Genomic DNA, 21,703 nt, shown 5'->3' with positions numbered 1-21,703 from the left:
GATATTGGAGTTATTTTGTGACCTCTGAGAATGTGTTTCTTTAAGGCAGGAGCAGGCAACATCCAGGGCCCAATTCCCACCCCCAGGAACCCACTGGGGGCTGTCCCCTGCCCTGCCGAATTGGATGCTGAAATTCGGGTCTATTGACCTCTTTTTTTGCTGCCAAATGGATTAAGATTCAGCTAGCAGCCCAGTCAGCTTCTGTACATGAAATGGGCAAGAGGGTGCCATCTTATCCGTCGCCTTTGGCTGTAAAATGTCTTGGGTTGGGGTTGTTGGTAGATCACCCTAATTCCAAACCCTGTTCAGGCATAGAGCCCTGCATAAGTCTGCGAGGGGAATAAACTGAAAGCCATTTGTCTAGCAAATAACACCACAGAATCACTAATAATAAATGCATTATGAAAACACTCTTTCTACTGGACTGATCTTCACTGTGTGGGTGTGGGTGTTTAAATCGCTTTAATATAACAGTATTGTTTTCTACCTGATCCAGCCTCTGTTGCCTCTTCAAGAGCTCTTGCTCAAATGGAGACTTTAATTTTTGTGCCTCTTCTTCGTCTTTCCTCTGCCTTATCAGCTGGTTTCGTCGCCGGTGCTCCAGGACTCGTTGCAATTCTGGTTTGCTTTCAACTCCCAATCCTCTATGAGTGGAAGAGAGAAGGGGGCGGGGGAGATTAGGACTAAACTTTAACTGCAAAAGGATGCATATTGGAAGAAAAATAATCAAACTGCACAATCCCATACATGACTACCTGAAAGTAAGTCCCACTGACTTCAATGGAACTTACCCCCAGGTAAGTGCGCATAGGGCTGCAACCTTAGTTACTGAGGTATAGTTATAATTGTTATTTATTTAATTAATCTTTAAATGTATGAGTTGCTTTTTGGCTTAAATAGGGACCCCAAGGTGACTTACAGTTAAAACATGCAGGAGGTTTACACTGTATGCATTCTGCATGCTCCAACTTTTTGATCTTTCCTTCGCCTCAGTGAGTTATTTAATGCATTTATTTAATTCTTCTAGGTAATGATTAGTTACTATCTCTGCATTCCGATAACGCTGTGATTTATAGCCTGAAAGTCTTCCTTAGATCTGTTGTGCAGCTCCCCAAATCCGAAAGTAACCAAGCTTTAACTCTTTACAGCTCTCTGAAAAGAAACTTTTCCACTTGCAGAGATATTTCACCACTCATTATTATAAACAGTACTCACATTTCATGCCAATTAAATGGAGATAATTACATTTCTAGGCTTTCTTCTCCGGAGCCGAGAAAAAGTTTACCACTCCATTGAACCGTCAGGCTCCACCCCCCATTCTGCATGCTCCAGTTATGGAAATACATTTCTGAAAGAGGTTTACCTTGCTGCAAAATTATTACTCTTTAAGTCAGGATAGGGAATATTTTCCTCCAGGGCTCCACGTTCTTTCAGGGGAAAGTGGTCAAGATCTGCATATTGGGAGTCGGGAGGGCCAAAGTCTCAAGCAGGCATACAAAACCGGCATGTATTCATATACTCACCCCATTCACACACACATAAACACAAACACCCGATTATCACACACATCCACATTCAGCTTGTTCTCTTTCCATGCCATTTTGTTGATCATAGGTTGGGAAATATTTAGGTCCTTTAAAACATGGTTTCTTTATCTTTATATGCTTCACTTTGCACTTGAGGAGTTCTGTTAAAGTCTTTGAAAACTGGCCACTAGAAACAAAAACATTCAGAGACCCGCATGACTTTTCTTTGGCATGAACTCCCCACAATCACAAGACAATCAAATGGACCTGAATATGCATTCTGATCGCAGAATTTTTGTTTCATTGGGAAAATACTTGTATTTCCCTCTTATAGAATGTGAAGTTGTACACACAGTTTTTGTAACACCAATGACACATGGCTAACTTGCCAAGAACGTTAGTACATGGATTAAGGGTGTGGTGTCTTCAACAGCTGTGTTAACAAGCAGAAATTGGCCAGGGGTTATGTTTTCCCATTGCTACATCTACAGACCAGAAGAAGCTTCACCTGATTAATTTCTGCACATAAATGCAACTTTAAAAGCACAGAAGGAACCCTGGCAGGGAGAGGTGGGCAGCCTGACTCCTACAAAAATGTGGACACACGGTGAAGACTGGTATGGCCAAGCATTCGCTGATTTATCCTCTCAGTTAAGCCTGGATGGATATGATAGGGAAGTGGTTGGGATCCTCCAAGGTATAAGAGTCTGGCTGACTGAACACAGCAGAGTTTCTTTTCCCCAAGAAGAAGGTGATGGGAATCAAGAGGGTTGTACATCCCTGAGAGGTCCTCATCAGTGCATGGCAATGAAAAACATCTGGAATGTCATAAATCACCAGCGTTAAACTTCATAAGCAGGATGTAAATGTCAACAAACAGTCTGTCGTCAAAAGCTGAAGTATCTGTCAGAAGCTGGGTTAAACAACAGCACTGGATTCAGGAAAGCGTCAAAGAGTAGTCAGGGTCCAGTCCAAGGTCAGGATAAGTCCAGGCAAGATCAAGGAGCTGGTATGCAAGCAACAAAGACAAGGCTCCAAGAACAATAGTTGCTTCCAGCCTCGCTTCTGTGTTCTGGCAAGTCTTTTATGGGGATTGTGGTGATTGGGAATTGTTGTCAGATGCATGAGCCTTCAGCTAGCTTCTGCCTGTTCCCGTGAAGGGGCACGCTGCAAACTCGCCCAGACTCAGCTGTTCCTCCTTTCTGCTTAATCCCCCAAACTGAAGCACCACATGGAAAACCCTGGGTTGATCAGCTAGGCATTTTCAGATCTGATGAAGTGTGTGCATCACTGCAAAGATGTCATCCTATATGGTTTTTATCCTCCCTGTCACTCCCTGTGATCAACTGGATGTACCCTTATATGGTATGAAATTATTATATGTACTAACAAACAAATACAGTTTTAATTAAGTTTATAATTGATGTTATTTATTAGCATTAACTAACTTTTAAATCGTAGGCCCTTTCCACCTACTCCAGCAGGGGGAGTAATTTAACCAACAATCTCATGCTTGAATACTACTACTACTACTACTACTTTACTCTAAATACCTGGCATTGTCCGTCCCCCCGCCCAACAAATAGTTCCTGGTTATCACTGTTTGCCATTTGAATCCATTCTTAAGATCAGCAGCGCAGGCATTAAACGGCCTTTCCCACTGTACTAACAGCTGGACAAGCATCTGTCAGGGATGCTTTAGGGTGGATTCCTGCATTGAGCAGGAGGTTGGACTCGATGGCCTTGTAGGCCCCTTCCAACTCTGCTATTCTATGATTCTATGACTTTAGTAATGCAGGTTAGAGAATGGAAGACTCCTTTCCCTTTGTGGAATAGTTTCTGTTACTATCAGGGTCAGCCTGCCTTTCGGACTAGGTCAGGGATTGGAAACTGTTTTTTAGCCCGAGGGTTGAATTAAATTTTGAAGAAGCTCTCAAGGGCACCATTTCAGTGATGGGCAGGGCTGAACGCTCATGTTCACAAACGCATGGTCAGCCTACATGCTTAATATTTGTGCTTTTAAATGCACAAACTTCTTCCTGCCTGCCCTTTTCAAACAAGTCCGTGCTTCGTAAAACAAATAAAGGTAGCGGATGTGGCTGGGAAACAGACAGGATATTTACCAGCTCCTCTCCCGCCTTTATCTAGAAGGATCTTTAGAAACTCGTCATCTTCCTTTCATCTATACCTCTTTGCAGGGCTTTGAGAAATTTTGGGTCATGCTTGACATTCTTTTGACTCTGTTGACGCCACAAGAAACCAAGAAGAGTTTATGAAATGTGAATTGTCTGAACAGAACTAGAGAGGTACATGTTCAATCCAACTTTGCTATTTTAAGTAAAGATAAAAGGACTTTGAAATTTTGCGTGAACAACATGAAGACAGCCATGTATATGTTCACACAAATGTTCGCATATACTAGACCTATCTAATGTGTCCATTAAAAAAAACCAAGAAGTTGCTTCTTCGTTAGAGTGACCATGTACAAAAGTGGACGGGGTTCCTGCATCTGATACCAGCAGGTATAGCTTGTCATGAAAACTACACCTTGCCGAAATGCCCTCTTCTACACAACCTATCTGGGTGCAATCCTGTGTTGTTAATCGGCAGACTCTGAAGTTGGAAGCTGCTGAGTATCCTAATGTAGGATGGCTGGAGCATGGAGGTGAACCTCATCTCTGTGTTCCAGCTGCCCTGCATTTTTGCTAGATGGGCGATTTCACCCGTCTGCAGCGCTTTGGAGCTGCAGCGCTTTGGAGTGGGAGGGAAGGAGGCTGGACCCTAGAATCTCCACTTTTCCCCACCTCCATGCTCAGGTTTTCAAGTGTGGAGAGGTAGTCGGCATGGTTCTCTCCATGCTGGCTTCAAGGGGGGCGGGGACCACAGTTTACTGGCTCCAAGGTGGGAGTCCCTGGCCATGGCTAGACCAGGCCTATATCCTGGGATTGTCCTGGGATCATCCCTGGGCATCCAAATGACACACAGGGGATCCTGGGAGCAGGCAAGGACGACCGCTCTATTTGCCTGGGATAATCCTTCGGTCTAGCTAAGGCCCCTGTCTCCGACCTTGGAGCTAGTAAACCGAACGATGCTATGGGCACATTCTGGGGCAGAAAAACACTTCCGGGTATGTTCAGTGGTGCAGCAAAGTAATTTTAGACCCTGGACTTCATGGCCATATAGCCCCCATCCACCCTGCAGACTTCCATCTGTATTATTTCAGTTGTGAAACACCACATAACTAACATTGCTCTTCTTCGTCCCTGATATGTTAGAATAACAACAAAACTGTTTGCCAACCCTGATTTTAAAAACTTAGGAGGCCTACAGTTTTGCCTTTTACACCCACTTAAATCACGGAACCCTAAAATGGAGTTTTGCTTTTGCTGTCCTGATGCCCTCATCCCCTGCCACTCTCTGGGCAGTCAATTGAGCTCCCCCCTGGACTGTAGGGCCCTGGACTTTGCCCCCAAAGTCCAACCCTCGCTGCACCACTGCCTGTGGCCGATCAGATTTGGCACAAGTCTTCCTCTGCTCGTGTTCAACCCATCATCTCACCTCCTTCGTTGCTCTCGGTTCATATGTTTAAAAAGGAGCTGCAGGGCTTTGCAGAGAGGAAGAAGATGCTTGGGTGCAACCATTTCAAGAGCCCAGGACACCTCTATATCCCACAGAAAGCTTTTCTACATGAGACTGTGTGTGCTCTATCTACATTTTAGTTTAGTGACAGAATTGAGATCTGAGATCTATACAAAGAGTTTTTCCTTTCATGATTTTTGTCACCTCTAGGTGGCACTGTGCTGTAGCGGAATAATATAATTACACAAGTAGAAAAAATGTTTTCTTCCACTTTCATTAATATTTTAAAAAGCTCTGAAAGTGCTCTTAAAAAACAAGTGAATCTGAAGGGTCATAATATCGTTTAAAGAACTGGTAATCACCTATATCTAAGGAATGATGAGCACACAATTAATGCATTATATAGAAAAGCTCAGAGCATTTGGTGTGGCTTAACTTAGGGTGACCATATGAAAAAGAGGACAGGGCTCCTGTATCTTTAACAGTTGTATTGAAAAGGGAATTTCAGCAGGTGTCATTTGTATATATGGAGAACCTGGTGAAATTCCCTCTTCATCACAGCAGTTAAAGCTGCAGGTGCCCTGCCCTCTTTGAAATCTGGTCACAGTAGTATAGCACCTGCACTTTAACTGCTGTGATGAAGAGGAAATTTCACCAGGTTCTCCATATATACAAATGACACCTGCTGAAATTCCCCTTTCTATGCAACTGTTACAAGGTACAGGAGCCCTGTCCTCCTTTTCATATGGTCACCCTACTTAACTCCCAGTTAAGTTTGCATGGGGTTGTATCCATGCAGCACGATCATATGCATACTTATGCAGAAGTAAGCCCCACTATATTTGTTTAGTGAGGCTTACTCCCTAATAAGTGTGTTTAGGGTTGTAGTTTTAAGGCAGCCTCTCCCCAACCTGATGCCCTTCAGAGATTTTGAACTGCAATACCCAGCATTCCTGCCCATTGGCTATGCTGTTGGGAGATGAAGTTCAGATCATCTGCAGGGCAACAGGTTGGAGAAGGCTGTTTTAAGGAATGAATTTTTCCCATGGGATAAAGAAGGGATTTTCTACAAGTCACTATTCACAATTGGTGTAACGATACTGGCCAAGACCACTTGGAATTCATGCAGGTATACCGCAGAGCATCTTCAGGATAAATGAGGGCACCTGCACTGATTCTGTCTGTATGGATTAGCCCTGCTGAAAAACAAAAGGTCACTCTCCAAGGGTGTCCATTCAGGCTTCGCTTGGACATCCACCCAACTCATACAACCGTTTCATCTTAGATCATGGCACACCAGTGTCCCTGTGGCTAATAACACATGGCCCTGTGGCTAATAACACTTCTCTCTGGCCTTCCTTCGTCTCACATCAGTCCGCTGGTCTCTGTCCACCACTCTGCCGCCAAGATCATCTTCTTGGCCTGCCGCTCGGACCATGTCACTCCACTTCTGAAATCTCTTCATTGGCTTCCAATTCACTCCAGAATCCAATATAAACTTCTCCTGTTGACCTTCAAAGCTTTTCACGGTCTAGCTCCTGCCTATCTTTCCTCTCTCATCTCACATTATTGCCCCGCTCGTGCTCTCCGCTCCTCTGATGCCATGCTTCTCGCCTGCCCAAGGGCCTCTACTTCCCTTACTCGGCTTCGTCCTTTTTCTTCTGCTGCCCCTTACGCCTGGAACGCTCTTCCAGAACACTTGAGAACTACAAACTCAATCACAGCTTTTAAAACTCAGCTAAAAACTTTTCTTTTCCCTATAGCTTTTAAATATTGAGTTTGTTCTGACCCTATACTGTCAGCTTCACCCTACCCGGTGCCTGTTTACACTTCCCTGTGCCTGTTTGCATTCTCTTTCCCTCCTTATTGTTTACTACAACTTTATTAGATTGTAAGCCTATGCGGCAGGGTCTTGCTATTTACTGTGTAATCTGTACAGCATCATGTACATTGATGGTGCTATATAAATAATAATAATAATAATAATAATAATGGCAGAGACTGGCCAACTTTTCAACCTACATTGATCAAACATTGATCTACACGGCTTGAGGTAGGGCACTGTGCATTACCTTTTTCTTCCTGCCCCCGCTCACCTTTTGTGATTCATCAGCAGCTCTCTGTGAAGTTCTTGGTGGCTTTTAGAGGCTCTTACAGGATTGAGGAGCTTTTTAGGTTTGATAAGATCAGGGTTTCCATCAATGTAGTCAGGATGAGCCATGATATTCCCAATATCAGGCCGCTCTCTCTGAATTTCAGAATACATAGATGCTAGGAGAGAAAGAGAGACACGGAGAGAAGGCCTTTGGATTAAAAAAAGAAAAGAAAAGAAAACATGCTCAGAGAAACATTTGAGGCAAATCTCAAGTCTGTAGCTGTCAAACATTAGAATCACAATTACTATTTGGGCAATTCCTATCCCTAAACAAAGTAAATAACTTGCAGTGAACATCTTGCGAGACATTCTAGTTTGCCTTTCTATGCTCTTGGAGGACTAACTGTATAACATCATGCTTTGACTCTGAAGAGGAGGTTCACTTGTACTCCCTCATGCCTTGAAAGAGCATCTGTGTGTCACAGGATGATGATGATTTATTACATTTATATACCGCCCCATAGCTGAAGCTCTTTGGCCAGTTTGCAACTGCATGCACCACCTGCACTGTCCATTATGTATAGAGTTCCTGCATGTGGTGGTGGTGGGTAATCTTGATTAGTCCAGGATTCTCCCCTCATGTGGCAGAGCATACTTTGACACCAAACGTGGCTGGTAGTGGACTGGCTGGCAGATACAGTGGGGGTGGTTAGGTATATGGCTGATGGGCAGGGCCTACTCTCCCCTCAACATATGATTTTTCTTTGAACCCCCTAAGAACGTTCAAGTTTATGTATTTCATTTATATCCTGCTTTTTTCCTCCTGCAAGGATCCCAAAGTGGCTTACGTGATCTTCCTCCTCTCCATTTTATCCTCACAACAACCCTGTGAGGTAGGCTGGGCTGAGAGTCCATGACCCGTATCTCCCAAGACCTAGTCCAACACTCTCACCACTACACACACACTGGTCCCATTTGAACTCCATTTCTCCCCCTTCCAACCTGCCCCCTCTGCCTGCCATGTCAACCTGCATCCTATATTCGCTGAGAGATTCCAGAAGTCAACGTGAAAGCCGAGAGGAAGTAGGGTAGTGTTAAGTGAATTAAAATCAGATAAAGTTCAAAGAGAACTTTTTTGGGGTAAAAAAATGAATTCACAGTGCTGAACAGCTTCCTGTTGCATGCTAACAGGACTAGTATCCCACTGCTATGGAGAGAGAAAAACAGAGGGGAAAAACAGATCACAACCGATTACATCAGCATAATTGGGGTGAAAAGTTCAGTGCTACAATTAAACGCCACAGGAATGGTGGGTCCAGCGAAGCCTTCCACAACCGAATTATTTTCTATAAGAGAAACTGCTGTTCTAGGGTGACCATATGAAAAGGAGGACAGGGCTCCTGTATCTTTAACAGTTGTATTGAGTCATTTGTATAAATATGGAGAACCTGGTGAAATTTCCTCACCACAAAAAGGCTGGTTTTGTTTAGGTTTGACACCATTTTTTAAAAAATATTTTTCACAGGCGTTCCTTGCTGCAAATCGCCCTCGCCTCATACAACACAAGGTCTTATCTCAGAACTGCGCAGCGCCATTACTTGAACTGTTTCTTTGAAGAGCTCCTTCCTTTGAACCAGAGCCGGCTCCAGGTTTTTGAGAGCCCTTGGGCAAGGCTCAACCAGTGGATCTTTTCCAGACAAGCCCTGCACAATTTCAAACACTGTTTTCTTAGCTATGAAAGCTAGAACCTCGCTCAATGAGTCTGCAAGCTATGTGGGGAATACCGTAGCCAGACGCTGGAGAGCTATAGGGCCTAAGAAAAGTCTGTACCAAGGCCTGCTCTGCCATGAATTTGTTGTCATTCAGTTTTAGGCCCCCGACTGTAAAATGGGAATAGGAACATAGGAAGCTGCCTATACCAAGTAAGGCCATTGGTCCATTTAGCTTAGTATTTTCTCTACCTGCCTTCCCCAATATGGTGCCATCCAAATGTGTTAGACTGGGTGACCCTATGGAAAGGAGGACAGGGCTCCTGTATCTTTAACTGTTGCATAGAAAAGGGAATGTCAGCAGGTGTCATTGGTATGCATGTGGCACCTGGTGAAATTCCCTCATCATCACAAAAGTGAAAGCTGCAGGAGCCCTTCCCTCTTTTGTATCTGGTCACTCTAGTATAGCTCCTGCAGTTTTCACTGTGGTGATGAAGAGGGGATTTCACCAGGTGCTGCATGCATACAAATGACACCTGCTGAAATTCCCTTTTCAATACAACTGTTAAAGATACCAAGGCCCTGTCCTCCTTTCCATATGGTCACCCTACACTACAACTCCCATCATCCCACCATGCTGGCTGATGGGGATGCTGGGAGCTGTAGTCTGACACATCTGGAAGGCACCAGGTTTGGGACGGTTGGCCTGGGTATGAAATAGTACATAGGAGGCTAGGCTTATACTGATAGGCATTCATTGCATAAAAATACAACACATCTCACCACACTGAGGAAGACTGACCAGGTGAACGGTCTGCCTGCTCAGTCTGCGATCTAGGTGCAAAGTATTGATGGGCAACTTCAAGCCCCCTGTTGTTCCCTTCTTAGGTTTTTTCCCATAAGCCCATCAATAGAGCCTATCAAATAGAGGACACCTTCAAATAAGAACCTAACAACAATCTAATAACAAGCCATGGATTCTCAAGGTGGCTTGTGCATGGTTAACAACCATTACATTCACCACAAGGAGTGGCAACTCTACGGTCAATTCCTCTCCTTGCCCTTGGTGTTGTGTCATCTTCTGGAACTCATGGAGTGAATTGGGGCCATTACATAATGAGTTCCCCCCCCCCATCATCCATGTCAATGGTGTTTGCCAGAAGGGTAGGGAGCCTGACCATAAGAGCATGTGAACTCATGTGTTCCGTACCTGAAATCTGCAACAGATACCAGTTTCTGTGGCAATATAATATACGGAGCACTTCAGAGGGACATATCCCAAAGCCGCCTTCCCCACCCTGGTGACTTCCAGATGTTTTGGATCACAACTCCCAGAATTCCATGCAGACTGGGGCTGATGGGAGTTGAAGTCCAAAACATATGGAGGGCACCAGGTTGGGGAATGCTGTTCTAGTGTGTTGTGGTTCACAAACATTTTGTCTTAGCCATGGGCTCATTCTGTGGTTTGAGGAAAACCAGAAGCACCTGAGGATCACGCAAAGACTATGGGAATACTTCTGCTGCATACCTCTACCAGTCCCTCTATTTCTCTCTCTACTTTGTGCAGCAGTGCAGGTGAATAATTAGACTGTGCAGAGAACAATGAACTTCAAAGCATTACTAAATGCCTGGATTGACGGAGAGCAGAATGTTGATGTTGACAAAACTTAGAATAATTGCCAAGAATATTGTGTGGGTCGCTGCAAGCTCATTGTAAGTGAAGCATGCACATACTTGACAAGTTGAGTGAGTTTGAGACAAATATTTTCTCTCGTATCAATAAAAAGGAGGGGTAGAACAGACTTTTGATGGATCACGCTTGCTGTGTCACACATTTTGTAAGTAATGCACAGTGTATTACCATATTTCTTCGATTCTAAGACGCCATCAATTGTAAGACGCACACTAATTTCAGTACCACCAACAGAAAAAATGCTTTGATTCTAAGAAATAATTAATGCACCTGTGATTCTAAGACGCACCCTGTTTTTAGAGATGTTTATATTGGGGGAAAAGTGCGTCTTAGAATAGAAGAAATACGGTAGTAATAAATTCACACGTTTTGTAAAGCAAAATAGAGTTGTCTTTAAAGAGAAAAGAACCTAGCACTCAGTACCTGCAGACGTTGTTGTACTATAACTCTCATCAGTCTCAGGCAGCATTGACAGTGGTCAGTGAAGATGGGAGTTGTAGTCCAGCAACACATAGAGAAGCAACCCCACTCCCAATCTAGAACTTTGGCTGAGCCTAGAAATTTTTGTAGTTGTCACAATTTTTTAAATTTTCACAACATTTTTGTGACTGGACCCTCTAACAGGCCCTATACCAGTTGTAAAGGAACTGGCAAGACTGGTCAATACTAAGCGATAGGCAAGCTAGTTCCAGTTTAAATTAAGCTGAGATCATATCTGACCATATAGGTAAATCATGTTGACAATAATTTACAATGGGTTTGGAGTATTTGGTAATGTTTTAAACTCCTAGGCGACGGAGAGGGGCGGGGGAGAAGTAATGTCTACTAAAAGTTCAACCATCTCTGCTAGAAAGGGTTGTTTGATAAAATGAGTTAAACAGTTCACCCATGATTTGCATGGTTCTTAGGTAGACGGCAAGTTCATTGGGAACGGCTCTTTGTTTCTAAAAAAAAAGGAGACTAAACTGCTTCTCTAGCTTCTCAGAGCTAGTATATGGGACCAATTCTTTATGCTCTAATTTTACGACATGTTCCTATACATTTTAATAATCTCAGCATGTGATGGCTATTGGAAAAAACCCAACCTATGGAGAGTTTCAGCATCACCAACGCATGACAACTGTATTGCAAATTGCCACGTGCAGAATTAGACCCCTACTGCCACAAATCTGGAGGTATGGGGGCATTACAAATGGTGAATATGTCTTTATTCTTGAAATATTGTTGATTGATTAATGTTAGACTTGATTAAAAAAAACAGCAGTAGAATGTTATGAGCAGAATGGTCAATATTCATTTTAAAAGATGCTTTATGGTGTCTTAGGAAAGACGATAAGATTAAGATATTGGGGAACCCATGTGTTAAAGCAATTTTTGACTTATGGGCTAAGTATAAAGATAGGATCATATGAGATTTATCATCACTTACATCAGATATAAATTAACAAACAGACGAGAGATTTTAAGAGATAGACTTTGTCAAAGATGAGAATGTTATCATCTTGCAGAAGCACAAAAACAGCTAGTTGCAGGCTAAAGTAGGCTCCTCGTATTTTCAAATAAGACATAACTTTACAGTCTAGTTATGTAGTTATCACAGTTTGAAATACTTTATAAAATCCCATCTGGTATAAGTCTATGCAGTCCTAAAGGGTATACAAATTAGAGCTATATCAAGATATCAGGAAAAATGGGAGAAAGATCTAGATACGGTTTTGTCAACAGAGGTTTGACAATGGATATGGGATAACACTGGGATATGGGATAACATGTTAACAAAACATGTTGAAAACTTTGCAGTAATGGTACTTAACATCATAAAAGAAAAAAAAGATATATAGATTAGGACATGAGAGATGTTGGAGGTGTGGACAATTAAAAGCAGATTATTTACATATCTTTTAGCACTGTGAAAATATCAAGCCGTACTGGTGTAGTATTTTACTTTACGTTGAGGAAATCATTGTATATTAAGGGCAGAATCCAATGGTGACTGGCCGTGCGTGGGCGCTCCCATCAATTCTGTTCTGCAAGCAGCACCCTCTACTTTCAGAAGGGAGGTTTAGCACTTCTGGAGGCAACCCAAAATGAGTGGCTATCCTCATTTCTTGAATGGATTAGGTCAGCGGAGCTCACATAAGGGAGGTCTCCCTGCCCTGATGCACAAACGAGCGTTCCTGCTCATTTTGGAGCTTGCCCCCAGAAGTGCTAAATCTCCATTGCACAAGGGATTGGGTCCGCATATGCAACCAAATCAGAGGTGCCGGCCATGTATGGAACAAAAGCAGCAGTGGTCTTGCATGTGGACCGGCAGCATTGGATACTTCTCAGAATATTGGCTGATCCACTGAGAGTTAAATTATCTTAAAGGCTATGTAGAGGATGGTGATATAGAAATGGTTATTAATTTAGTTTATGACTGCCAAAATCTCAATAGCTGCTCTTTGGAAGAAATGCAGGGCTCTCCCCCTTTATAAGATGGTGGTTGGTGTTTTTTTAGAATTTGGGATATTGCAACAATGATGAAACTATTTTATTCGTGCAAGAGAAAATTGCTTACTGGAAAATAAGTTTGTTGAAAAACGGGTTACATTTGTTGCATTTGGGAATGATAAATTTCAAGGTAATATTAATCCATTCTCTTTCTCTTTTCATTTATATGGAATTATATGCTGGGTTCATTTCAGAAGGAATTTGTTTTTTTGCTTTGTTTTGTATATTTGCGACGTTATAATAAATTTATGTTGAAAGAAAGAAAGAAAGGAGTATGCCTGATTTATGCCAAAATAATTTGAGGGGTATCCGCTGAACATGTATGAGGAACAGTGAGATCACATGGGCTAGTCATGCCTCCTCCATGGTAGCGCACGCTGGCCATACACCCTTGTTAGGGATGTTCACTGAAATATGCAACAAATTAAAATGAGTTCAGATTCCTATGAATCTGACCTGAGGGTTGTCTTTTCAGAAGTTGCACAGACGTCATGCAAACCAGTTACTTACCTTTGGAGGGGATTTGCACAAATTTGCATTTGCACTAATTCGCACTTGTGCTGATGCTTGATCAGATTAGCCACTAGGAATGAAATTCTTGTACATCCCTAAAAAAAGCCCCACCCTGTTTCTATCAATGTGCAGATGATGAAACGAAAGACATTGGAGAATCTGTGAAACGCAGATGGAATGGATTTCATAAAATCTCGATATCCCTAACCCTGGTGGCCCTCAGTTTGAGGCCCGTGCACATCAGAGTCAGGACCAGGACCAGTGGGGTACACAACGTTACAGGTGTTAGGAGACAGAGCAATTGATGTATTATGGACTATATGTTTAATAAATTTATATCCTGCCATTGAACTGAAAGCAGCAGAGCTGCTTAGCTTCAGCAAAGTCTATAATGAACAGCCTCAAAGTAAATGTGGGTTCCATCCAACACAACACACGGGGACTTCCCATTCCTCTTCTTTTCCTGCACCCTGCTATGTGCCCTTCCCATCTGCTCTCCAGAGCAGATTTTGAGGGTGCACTATGCATGTGTGTGTGTGTGCAACAGGGTGGAAACTATTCTGCCGATAGACAGACACCAATGGCCACAATTCAAAGTAATGCACATTCATGAAAATGTGTATTTATTTAATGTATACCTTGGGCTCATCTACACCAAGCAGGATATTCCACTATGAAAGTGGCATGAAAGCGGTATATAAAAGGCAGGAGCCACACTACTGCTTTATAGCAGTATTGAAGTGCACTGACAACTGTTGGGGCCCATGACACATCTATAACAAGCAGGATATAACACAATGAAAGTGATATGAAAGCAGTATATGGTATGTGTCATGGGCCCCCCAACAGTTGTCAGTGCACTTCAATACCACTATAAAGCAGTAGTGTGGCTCCTGCATTTTATATACCACTTTCATAGTGGAATATCTGCTTGGTGTAGATGAGCCCCTTGTCTTCCTACCAAAAAATAGCACTCAGGGCAACTTTGCATAGTATTTGATTGTTCCTTACTCTCTCACACTTGCAAGTTATTATTTGTTGTTGCATTCATAAAGCAGTAACATTTGCAAGTCCTCTGGAGAGTAAGGATGTCACAGCTTTGAGGTTTTTCCTCCTTAGAGCCTTTTTACAAAGGCTTTAATTGTGTGCTCGTGATTGCTCACTCATGGCAGTTTGTGGGTCCTTTATACGACATCATCCTTCTATTATTATTATTGTTATTATTAATTTATATAGCACCATCAATGTTCTCTAGGGCCTCTCCTGTGCTTTGCAACCATGATTGTGTTGTTGTTTTAGGTAGTGCTATGAAACGCTCTGTGTATTTACACAATTCCACTACACCGCAGTGCCACCTAGTGGCTGTATATTGAAACATAGAGAATGGCACAGCAAGAACTCTCCCCTCCTGAAAAAAAAAAGCACTTGTAAAGGAGCCAAAACTTAATCCCACAAGGAATCCAGAACCAGAAGCCCTGGTAAAGATGCGGGATAAAAGCCTCATGTAGAAACACCCTTTGAAGAGCTGCAAATCCAGAAGCAGCCCTGTATGTGGCAGACTGATCACAGAGAATCTCCTCCCCCCTTTACACTAGAATCTAAACTCCATTAATTTTTCTTACCCTATTAAAAAAAAAGATATTTATGCTACAGGCCATCCCAACACCCTGTGGCAATGAATAAGCATAGAAAGATAATGATAAGTTGTTACTGAAGAAGTATTTCCTTTTGCTTAAAGCTGTTGCCTATTAATTTCATTAAGTTACTGCAAGTTCTTATATTTTGACAGAAAGAATAAGTAATGTTCCCTAAGTGAATTTCCCCACACTATTCATGATCTTATAAAGCTTTTATATTCATCATTAGTCTTTTTTTTTAAAAAAAAAATCTAAATGAAAAGTGTCAACACTTTAAAACTTTCTTAACCAGGGAGCTGATCCATCTCTTTGATCATTTAAGCTATCAAATTAAACCAGCCCTTCTCCAATTCTACTCTTCTCTTTGGGGTTTTGCACTGAGATCAAACTTGCTTCCACATTAACCCTTCCTCTGGAAATGCTATACTTTGTTCACTCCCTTTTTATGAAGAACCCAGATGATCACCCCACCTCCATCTTCATTATTTTGTACTCATAGGCGTGCGCAGCTTATGAATACAAATTTAAACGTTTGAATTAGTTGTATGTATTTTATGGTGTTTTTATTTGTGTTGTACGCCTCGATCCAGAGGGAGAGGCGGGTAACAAATAAATATATTATTAATATTTTGTTAGGGTGTGCACCCAGGTAATTTAATTTTTAAATTATTTTTTAAAAGGCAAACATGTATTGAATACTCAATCATAAAGGACATTATTTTTATTCATTTATTTATTGAACACTGTAGACACTGATGCCCTACTCTGTGTCTGGCTTGCCTGACCATAGGAGGTCTGTTGCAGGTGAAGGGGGAATGAAGAGATGCTCCTCAAGTCCCAGCATTGGTGGGGCTTTGTGGTGACACTGGCTGGAGAAGGGTGTGATATTAGCCTTTGGGGGCCCTCCTCCTGGCCTCTTTGAAGTGTGGCTCCCGGCAGAGCAATTCCTTTTCGCTCCGGCTGCCGGGAGCAATGGCATGCTATCAGGGGCAGGGGGCAGTGGAGCAGCTGGAGGGCAACTGGAAGGCAGTTGGAGGACCATTCCCACTGTGTCTGGATCTCCCTCTGGATCCCTACTCAGTTGCCCCCTCAATTTGGTGCTTATTTCTTGAGACATTAGGGTGTGCCTGGGTACACTTGGAACACCCCTCGCGCATGCCTACGTTTGTACTCATTTTTAGCCAGGGTTCCAAGAGAACACACAGCATTACTTTCTTCCTCCAAACCTTTACCTAACAGCCCAATACAGCATAACTGTCTATGACCATATGACCATATGAAAAGGAGGGCAGAGCTCCTGTATCTTTAACAGTTGCATAGAAAAGGGAATTTCAGCAGGTTTCAGTTGTATGCATGCAGCTCCTTGTGAAGTTCCCTTTTCTATTCAACCATTAAAGATACAGTTACCTAGGGAGGTTGTGGGCTCTCCCACACTAGAGGCCTTCAAGAGGCAGCTGGACAAGCATCTGTCAGGGATGCTTTAGGGTGGATTCCTGCATTGAGCAGGGGGTTGGACTCGATGGCCTTGTAGGCCCCTTCCAACTCTGCTATTCTATGATTCTATGATTAAAGATACAGGAGTATTGTATGCCTTTTCTTTGGTTACCCTATACATAAAAAGGATACTGTTTTATACTGTTGTTTTTATATTTTTGATGGTTTTAAATTTTGTATACTTTTTAATGTTCACTGTTTTTAACTTTTGTAAACCGCCCAGAGAGCTTCGACTATGGGGCGGTATATAAATTTAATAAAATGAATAAATAAATAAATAAACATAAGAAGTGTCATGCTGGATCAGACCAAGGGTCCATCTAGTCTGTTCACACAGCAGCCAACTAACTGTTGACCAGGGACCAACAAAGCAGGACATGGTGCAACAGCACCAAGCAACTGGTGCAGACAGGCTTACTGCCTCAGATGCTGGAGGTAGCACATAACCATCAGGGCTAGTAGCCATTGATTGCCTTTGCCTCCAGGAATTTATCCAACCCCCTTTTAAAGCCATCCAGAATGTCTTTAAAGCCATAACTAAAGCCATAACTAAATCCTGTGGTAGTGAATTCTATAGTTTAACTATGTGTTGTGTGGAAAAGTACTTTCTTTTATTTGTCCTGAATCTCCCAGCAATCAGCTTCATGGGATGACCCCAGGTTCTAGTATTATAGGAGAAGGAGAAAAATGTCTCCCTCTCCACATTCTTCACACCATGCATAATTTTGTACACCCCTATCATGTCTCCCCTTAACCTCCTTTTTTCCAAACTAAACAATCCCAGCTGTTGTAACCTTCCCTCATAGGGGAGATGCTCAAGCCCTTAATAATTTTAGTTGCCCTTTTCTGTACTTTTCCCAGCTCTGTAATATCTTTTTAGGTGTGGTGACCAGAACTGTACACAGTATTCTAAGTGTGGTCGCACCATAGATTTGTATAAAGGCAGTATGATACTGGCCATTTTATTTTCAATTCCTTTTCTTATAATTCCTAACATGGAGTTTGCCTTCCTTACAGGAGCTGCACACTGGGTGGACATTTTCATCAAGTGGCTGAATTATAGTCCAACACTGGAATTACACACTGTCAATATAGTGCCATTAACTGTTATTACAGCTTATCTCCAATCTTTATGAAAGTGGGATAATAGGGGAAAAGTGCAGGAGACATCCTGGAGGTTGATGTCATAGTGTAATGGACCTGCAAAACTCCATGAGTGACCAATCATAAACATGCAATTAATTACTCATGTAGAAAAGCTCATTGAGAGAAGCGATCCCTTAGATAGCCAGGTCCTAACCCATTTACGGCTTTATACATCGATACTAACACTTTGAATTGTATCCAGAAAGCAACTGGTAACCAGAGCAGGTGTTTCAAGACAGATATAATATGGCCCTGATACTGTGTACTGGTTACAAGAAGAATGCCATAGCTGAAGCACCACAACTGAAAAGGCCCTCTCTCTTGTTCCTACCAGCTACACTTCTCTTGGCAAAAAGACAACAAGGAGGGTCTCAGAAACTGAGTGCAGATCACAAACAGGTCCATATGGGAGGAAAACACATACACTGCTTCCCCCAGGAATTGAAATGGGATGGGGGAAGGGTTGGCATGGATTTTCAAGGAGATGAGGGTTGAGGCCTTTAATCTTTGCTGAATATGGACTCTGGTTGTATGGAACTGTAGTAAAAAGACAGAAAGAAAGACAGACAGAAAGAAAGAGAGATAGAGATAGAGAGAGAGATTGCAAAAATCATGACCATTTCATTAGATTTAATTCAAGTTTTAATTTAGGTTTGACATTTTTATATCCTTCCTGTTGTAATATTGCACAACCCTGTTAATTATCTTCCTTATAAGTTGGTTCTTGTGCATCTGGTTATTCCGGTTTTTCAACTGATATCCGGTATACAAATAGTGAACTCATTCTCTCAAGGCACAATCCTAAGCATATTTAGACAGAAAAAAGTCCTAAATCTCCCGGCATTCTTCAGCCAGCACTGGATTGCACCTTAAGTGTAGATCCCTATGTAACAAAAATGGCAAAAACCACACGCAAGGTGGAGGAGTCAAGAGGCTTGGGTGAACTCTGAAGTTTGCAGAAGTCCCCCCACCAAAAAAAGTGAAAAAAAATTAAATAGAGGAATCCCCCCCCACAAAAAAAACAACTCAATGAAGTTTGAGCATGTTCAGTGGGCATGGAATGCTGGCAGGGGTGGCCCTAGAATACTTGGCAGCAACTGGCATCCTAGCTGAGCCATGCAATTGGCTTCCCTCAGATCCCGAGGGCAGATCTAGGCTGAGGTTTTTGGTAAACATGGAAACATTTTGACCCTCTTTTCTGTTTAATGAAGAAGCAACACACACACACACAGAGAGAGAGAGAAAGAGAGAGAGAGCATATCTTTGGAAGCAGATATATTATCATTTATAACAAAACATGCCCCAAATGATTTTTAAAAAAACTAAGCAGTGTATCAGGATAAAGGATCTGATAATAGCAATGAAGGAGATGAGTGCAGCTGCCTGCTCTGTGAAGGAACAGAAATCCCATCCACAATGCCCAAGGGAGGTCCCTGGAAGAGGAATCCCTGTTGCATCCTTGGGGCAATACGGCCATCAAGGTGCCACCAGCCCTAGTGTTGTGCCTCAGCTTGAGATACAGCAGGAAGGAGGAACAGCTGAGCCTGGGAGTGTGTGGAAAGTGGTCCATTCACAGGAACAGGCAGAAGCCAGCTGCAGGCCAACGCAACTGACAGCCATTCCTAATCACGACCATCCCAATCAGAGCCCTTGAGCGGTGCTAGAAGCAATTGTTGTACTTCCATGCCTTTGCCCTTGTTCCTTGCATGCCAGCTCCTGAACCTTGCCTGAACATAACCTGATCTTGGACCAGACTGTGTAATCGCCTGTCGGGAGAGAGTCATCAACTTAACAGTCTTCTGGAATTTAAGAAAGCCATAAAGACTGATCTCTTCCAGTTGAATTTTAAAATGCCTTTTAATAATGTGTTGCCTTTTAATAATGTTTGACCTGGTTTCTTTTGGCTTTCGACCTCGGACTGTTTATTGACGTTTCCAGCCTGCTTATCTTCCTAACACCGGTGATTTACAGCACCTAGGCTCAGACCTCCAAGGGCAAAGGAAGCGGCTGGTCTCGGGTGGAGGGCTCTCACTCCCTGCCTCCAAGTGAGAGCGGCAGTGGAGCAGGAGAATATCCTGTGTTGCCTGAGGAAGGACTGGGTCCAAAAGGTGAGTAGGTGGCTGGCTGGGCAGCCTGGCACAGCCCCACCATCCCCAATCAGTCCCATGCTCACCTCATATTCCCTCTGTATAGGAATTGAACAAATGACATATTCGTTATTATTATTTTTAATTTGTATTTTTTCTCTCCTCTGAACTTGGCATCTCACTTAATTTGGTGCCTCTGTGGACTGGCCACCCCTGAATGCTGGCTGACTTGCAGAGGGGTGGTGATGGTGGTAGATGGAACAATAGACCAAGGGGAAAGTGACTGGAATGGAGTATTCTGGAAGAGGATGTAGCTGGCTGGCTGGAACCTTGAACTGCACTGCAACATTTTGTTGCAGCTCCCATTTGTACTTAAGTTATTAGTTTAATCACACGGTCGTCAAGCAGGAGGAGACATCTTTCAGGACATGAACTTCTATCCAGTGATGAAAGAGTTCACTGGAGTGTAACAGTTGCGATTGGAAGTATCAAGAGATTAAATCCTACTTTGTTTATTCCAGTGAGTATAGCATCAAGACTAGGTAGAAATCATTCCCCCCACCCCCAGCTAGAAAATGACAGTGCTGCATCTGATGTGTTTATCTTGGGGACGGTGGGTGTTCCAAGAATTCATGGGATGTATGGAATTCTCTGACCACAAGACAAGCCACACTACAAAGCAACTGTGTGGGGAGGTTGCCCAGTAGAAGCTGTTGTACAGTGCAACCTTGGACATGCAACCTTGGGCTCATTCAGACCAAGCAGGATATTCCAGTATGAAAGCAGTATGGAAGTGGTATATAATTGACACATACCATATACCGCTTTCATACCACTTTCATAGTGTAATATCCTGCTTGGTGTAGATGAGCTCCTTGAGGTCAATGGGACTTACTCCCTGTCAGTGGGTATCGGAGTAGATCCTTAGTTCATCCCCACACAGCAGCTTGCAAATTGGAGTGTTTGAGAGCTACATGTACATCTTTCACATGTGCCTCTTGCTCAGCCACAGTTTGGTCCCCCTTAGAACAGAACACATCCAGATCTCTTGCCATTCTGCAATCACACGGTTTTATAAGACCAAACGGAAAATCTCCTGCCGCTTTCTAAAGAAAAGGAAATTACTTCAAAGCACAAATACAATACGCGCCCCTGAAAAGTAAAGATTTGGAATCAGGTTTTTCCCCCCTCTCCTTGACTAACACAGTTGGTGCTTCCAAGAAGCTGACATTACAGTGGTCCATCAAACAAAACTAGCATTTTGCCTGCCAAAGTACAAATATTTAATACAAAAGGGTTTCCATGCCAACTCAAACTCTCCCTCCTCCCTTTCAAGGTTTCAGTGCCCAAGTCTGAACTTTTCCAAACTCTGCTGAATAAACTTTTTGTAGAAGAAATGATACCCTCAACAGGTTAGCAAGAGGGGAAATAACATCAGATACATTTCTGGAAAATGGGTTGGACTTTTTTTCATTTATTAATATGAATCCTGGCGAACCTAGACCTCCAATAACTCAGGAATCCTTTTGGTCAGAGGGTTCTAACTTAACCTGCATCTTTTTCTGTACCAGAAAGTATAGATTTGTTTAAGATTTCCATATTTACTAAGTGCTTATTGGAGGTATGAACACCCATGCTTTTTATAGTGGTGCTGTGGGAACATATGTATTGTTGTAGAGTGTTTTCTTTTACTCTGTGTGTTTATTGTATTTGTCCTTACTTGAAAATCAA

At 42.6% G+C, this 21,703-nt stretch overlaps 1 protein-coding gene across 3 annotated transcripts in view; it reads right to left on the bottom strand.

Annotated features, from left to right (window-relative positions):
* The window catches only part of FAM107A (family with sequence similarity 107 member A), a 65,131-nt gene that overhangs the window by 3,607 nt on the left and 39,821 nt on the right, over window positions 1-21,703 (bottom strand). For all 3 annotated transcript variants that reach the window (XM_063123432.1, XM_063123431.1, XM_063123433.1), the window contains 2 exons: window positions 7,202-7,376; window positions 488-644 (listed from right to left, as the gene is read on the bottom strand). In XM_063123432.1, coding sequence (XP_062979502.1) covers window positions 488-644; window positions 7,202-7,376 — 332 coding nt within the window. The remainder of the gene's footprint in view (window positions 1-487; window positions 645-7,201; window positions 7,377-21,703) is intronic.

Source organism: Elgaria multicarinata, chromosome 3 (genome assembly GCF_023053635.1).
Source record: "Elgaria multicarinata webbii isolate HBS135686 ecotype San Diego chromosome 3, rElgMul1.1.pri, whole genome shotgun sequence".
NCBI classification, from domain to species: Eukaryota; Metazoa; Chordata; class Lepidosauria; order Squamata; family Anguidae; genus Elgaria; species Elgaria multicarinata.
The sequence above is the reverse complement of the archived record's forward strand: the minus strand, read 5'-3'. Positions and strand labels throughout refer to the sequence as shown.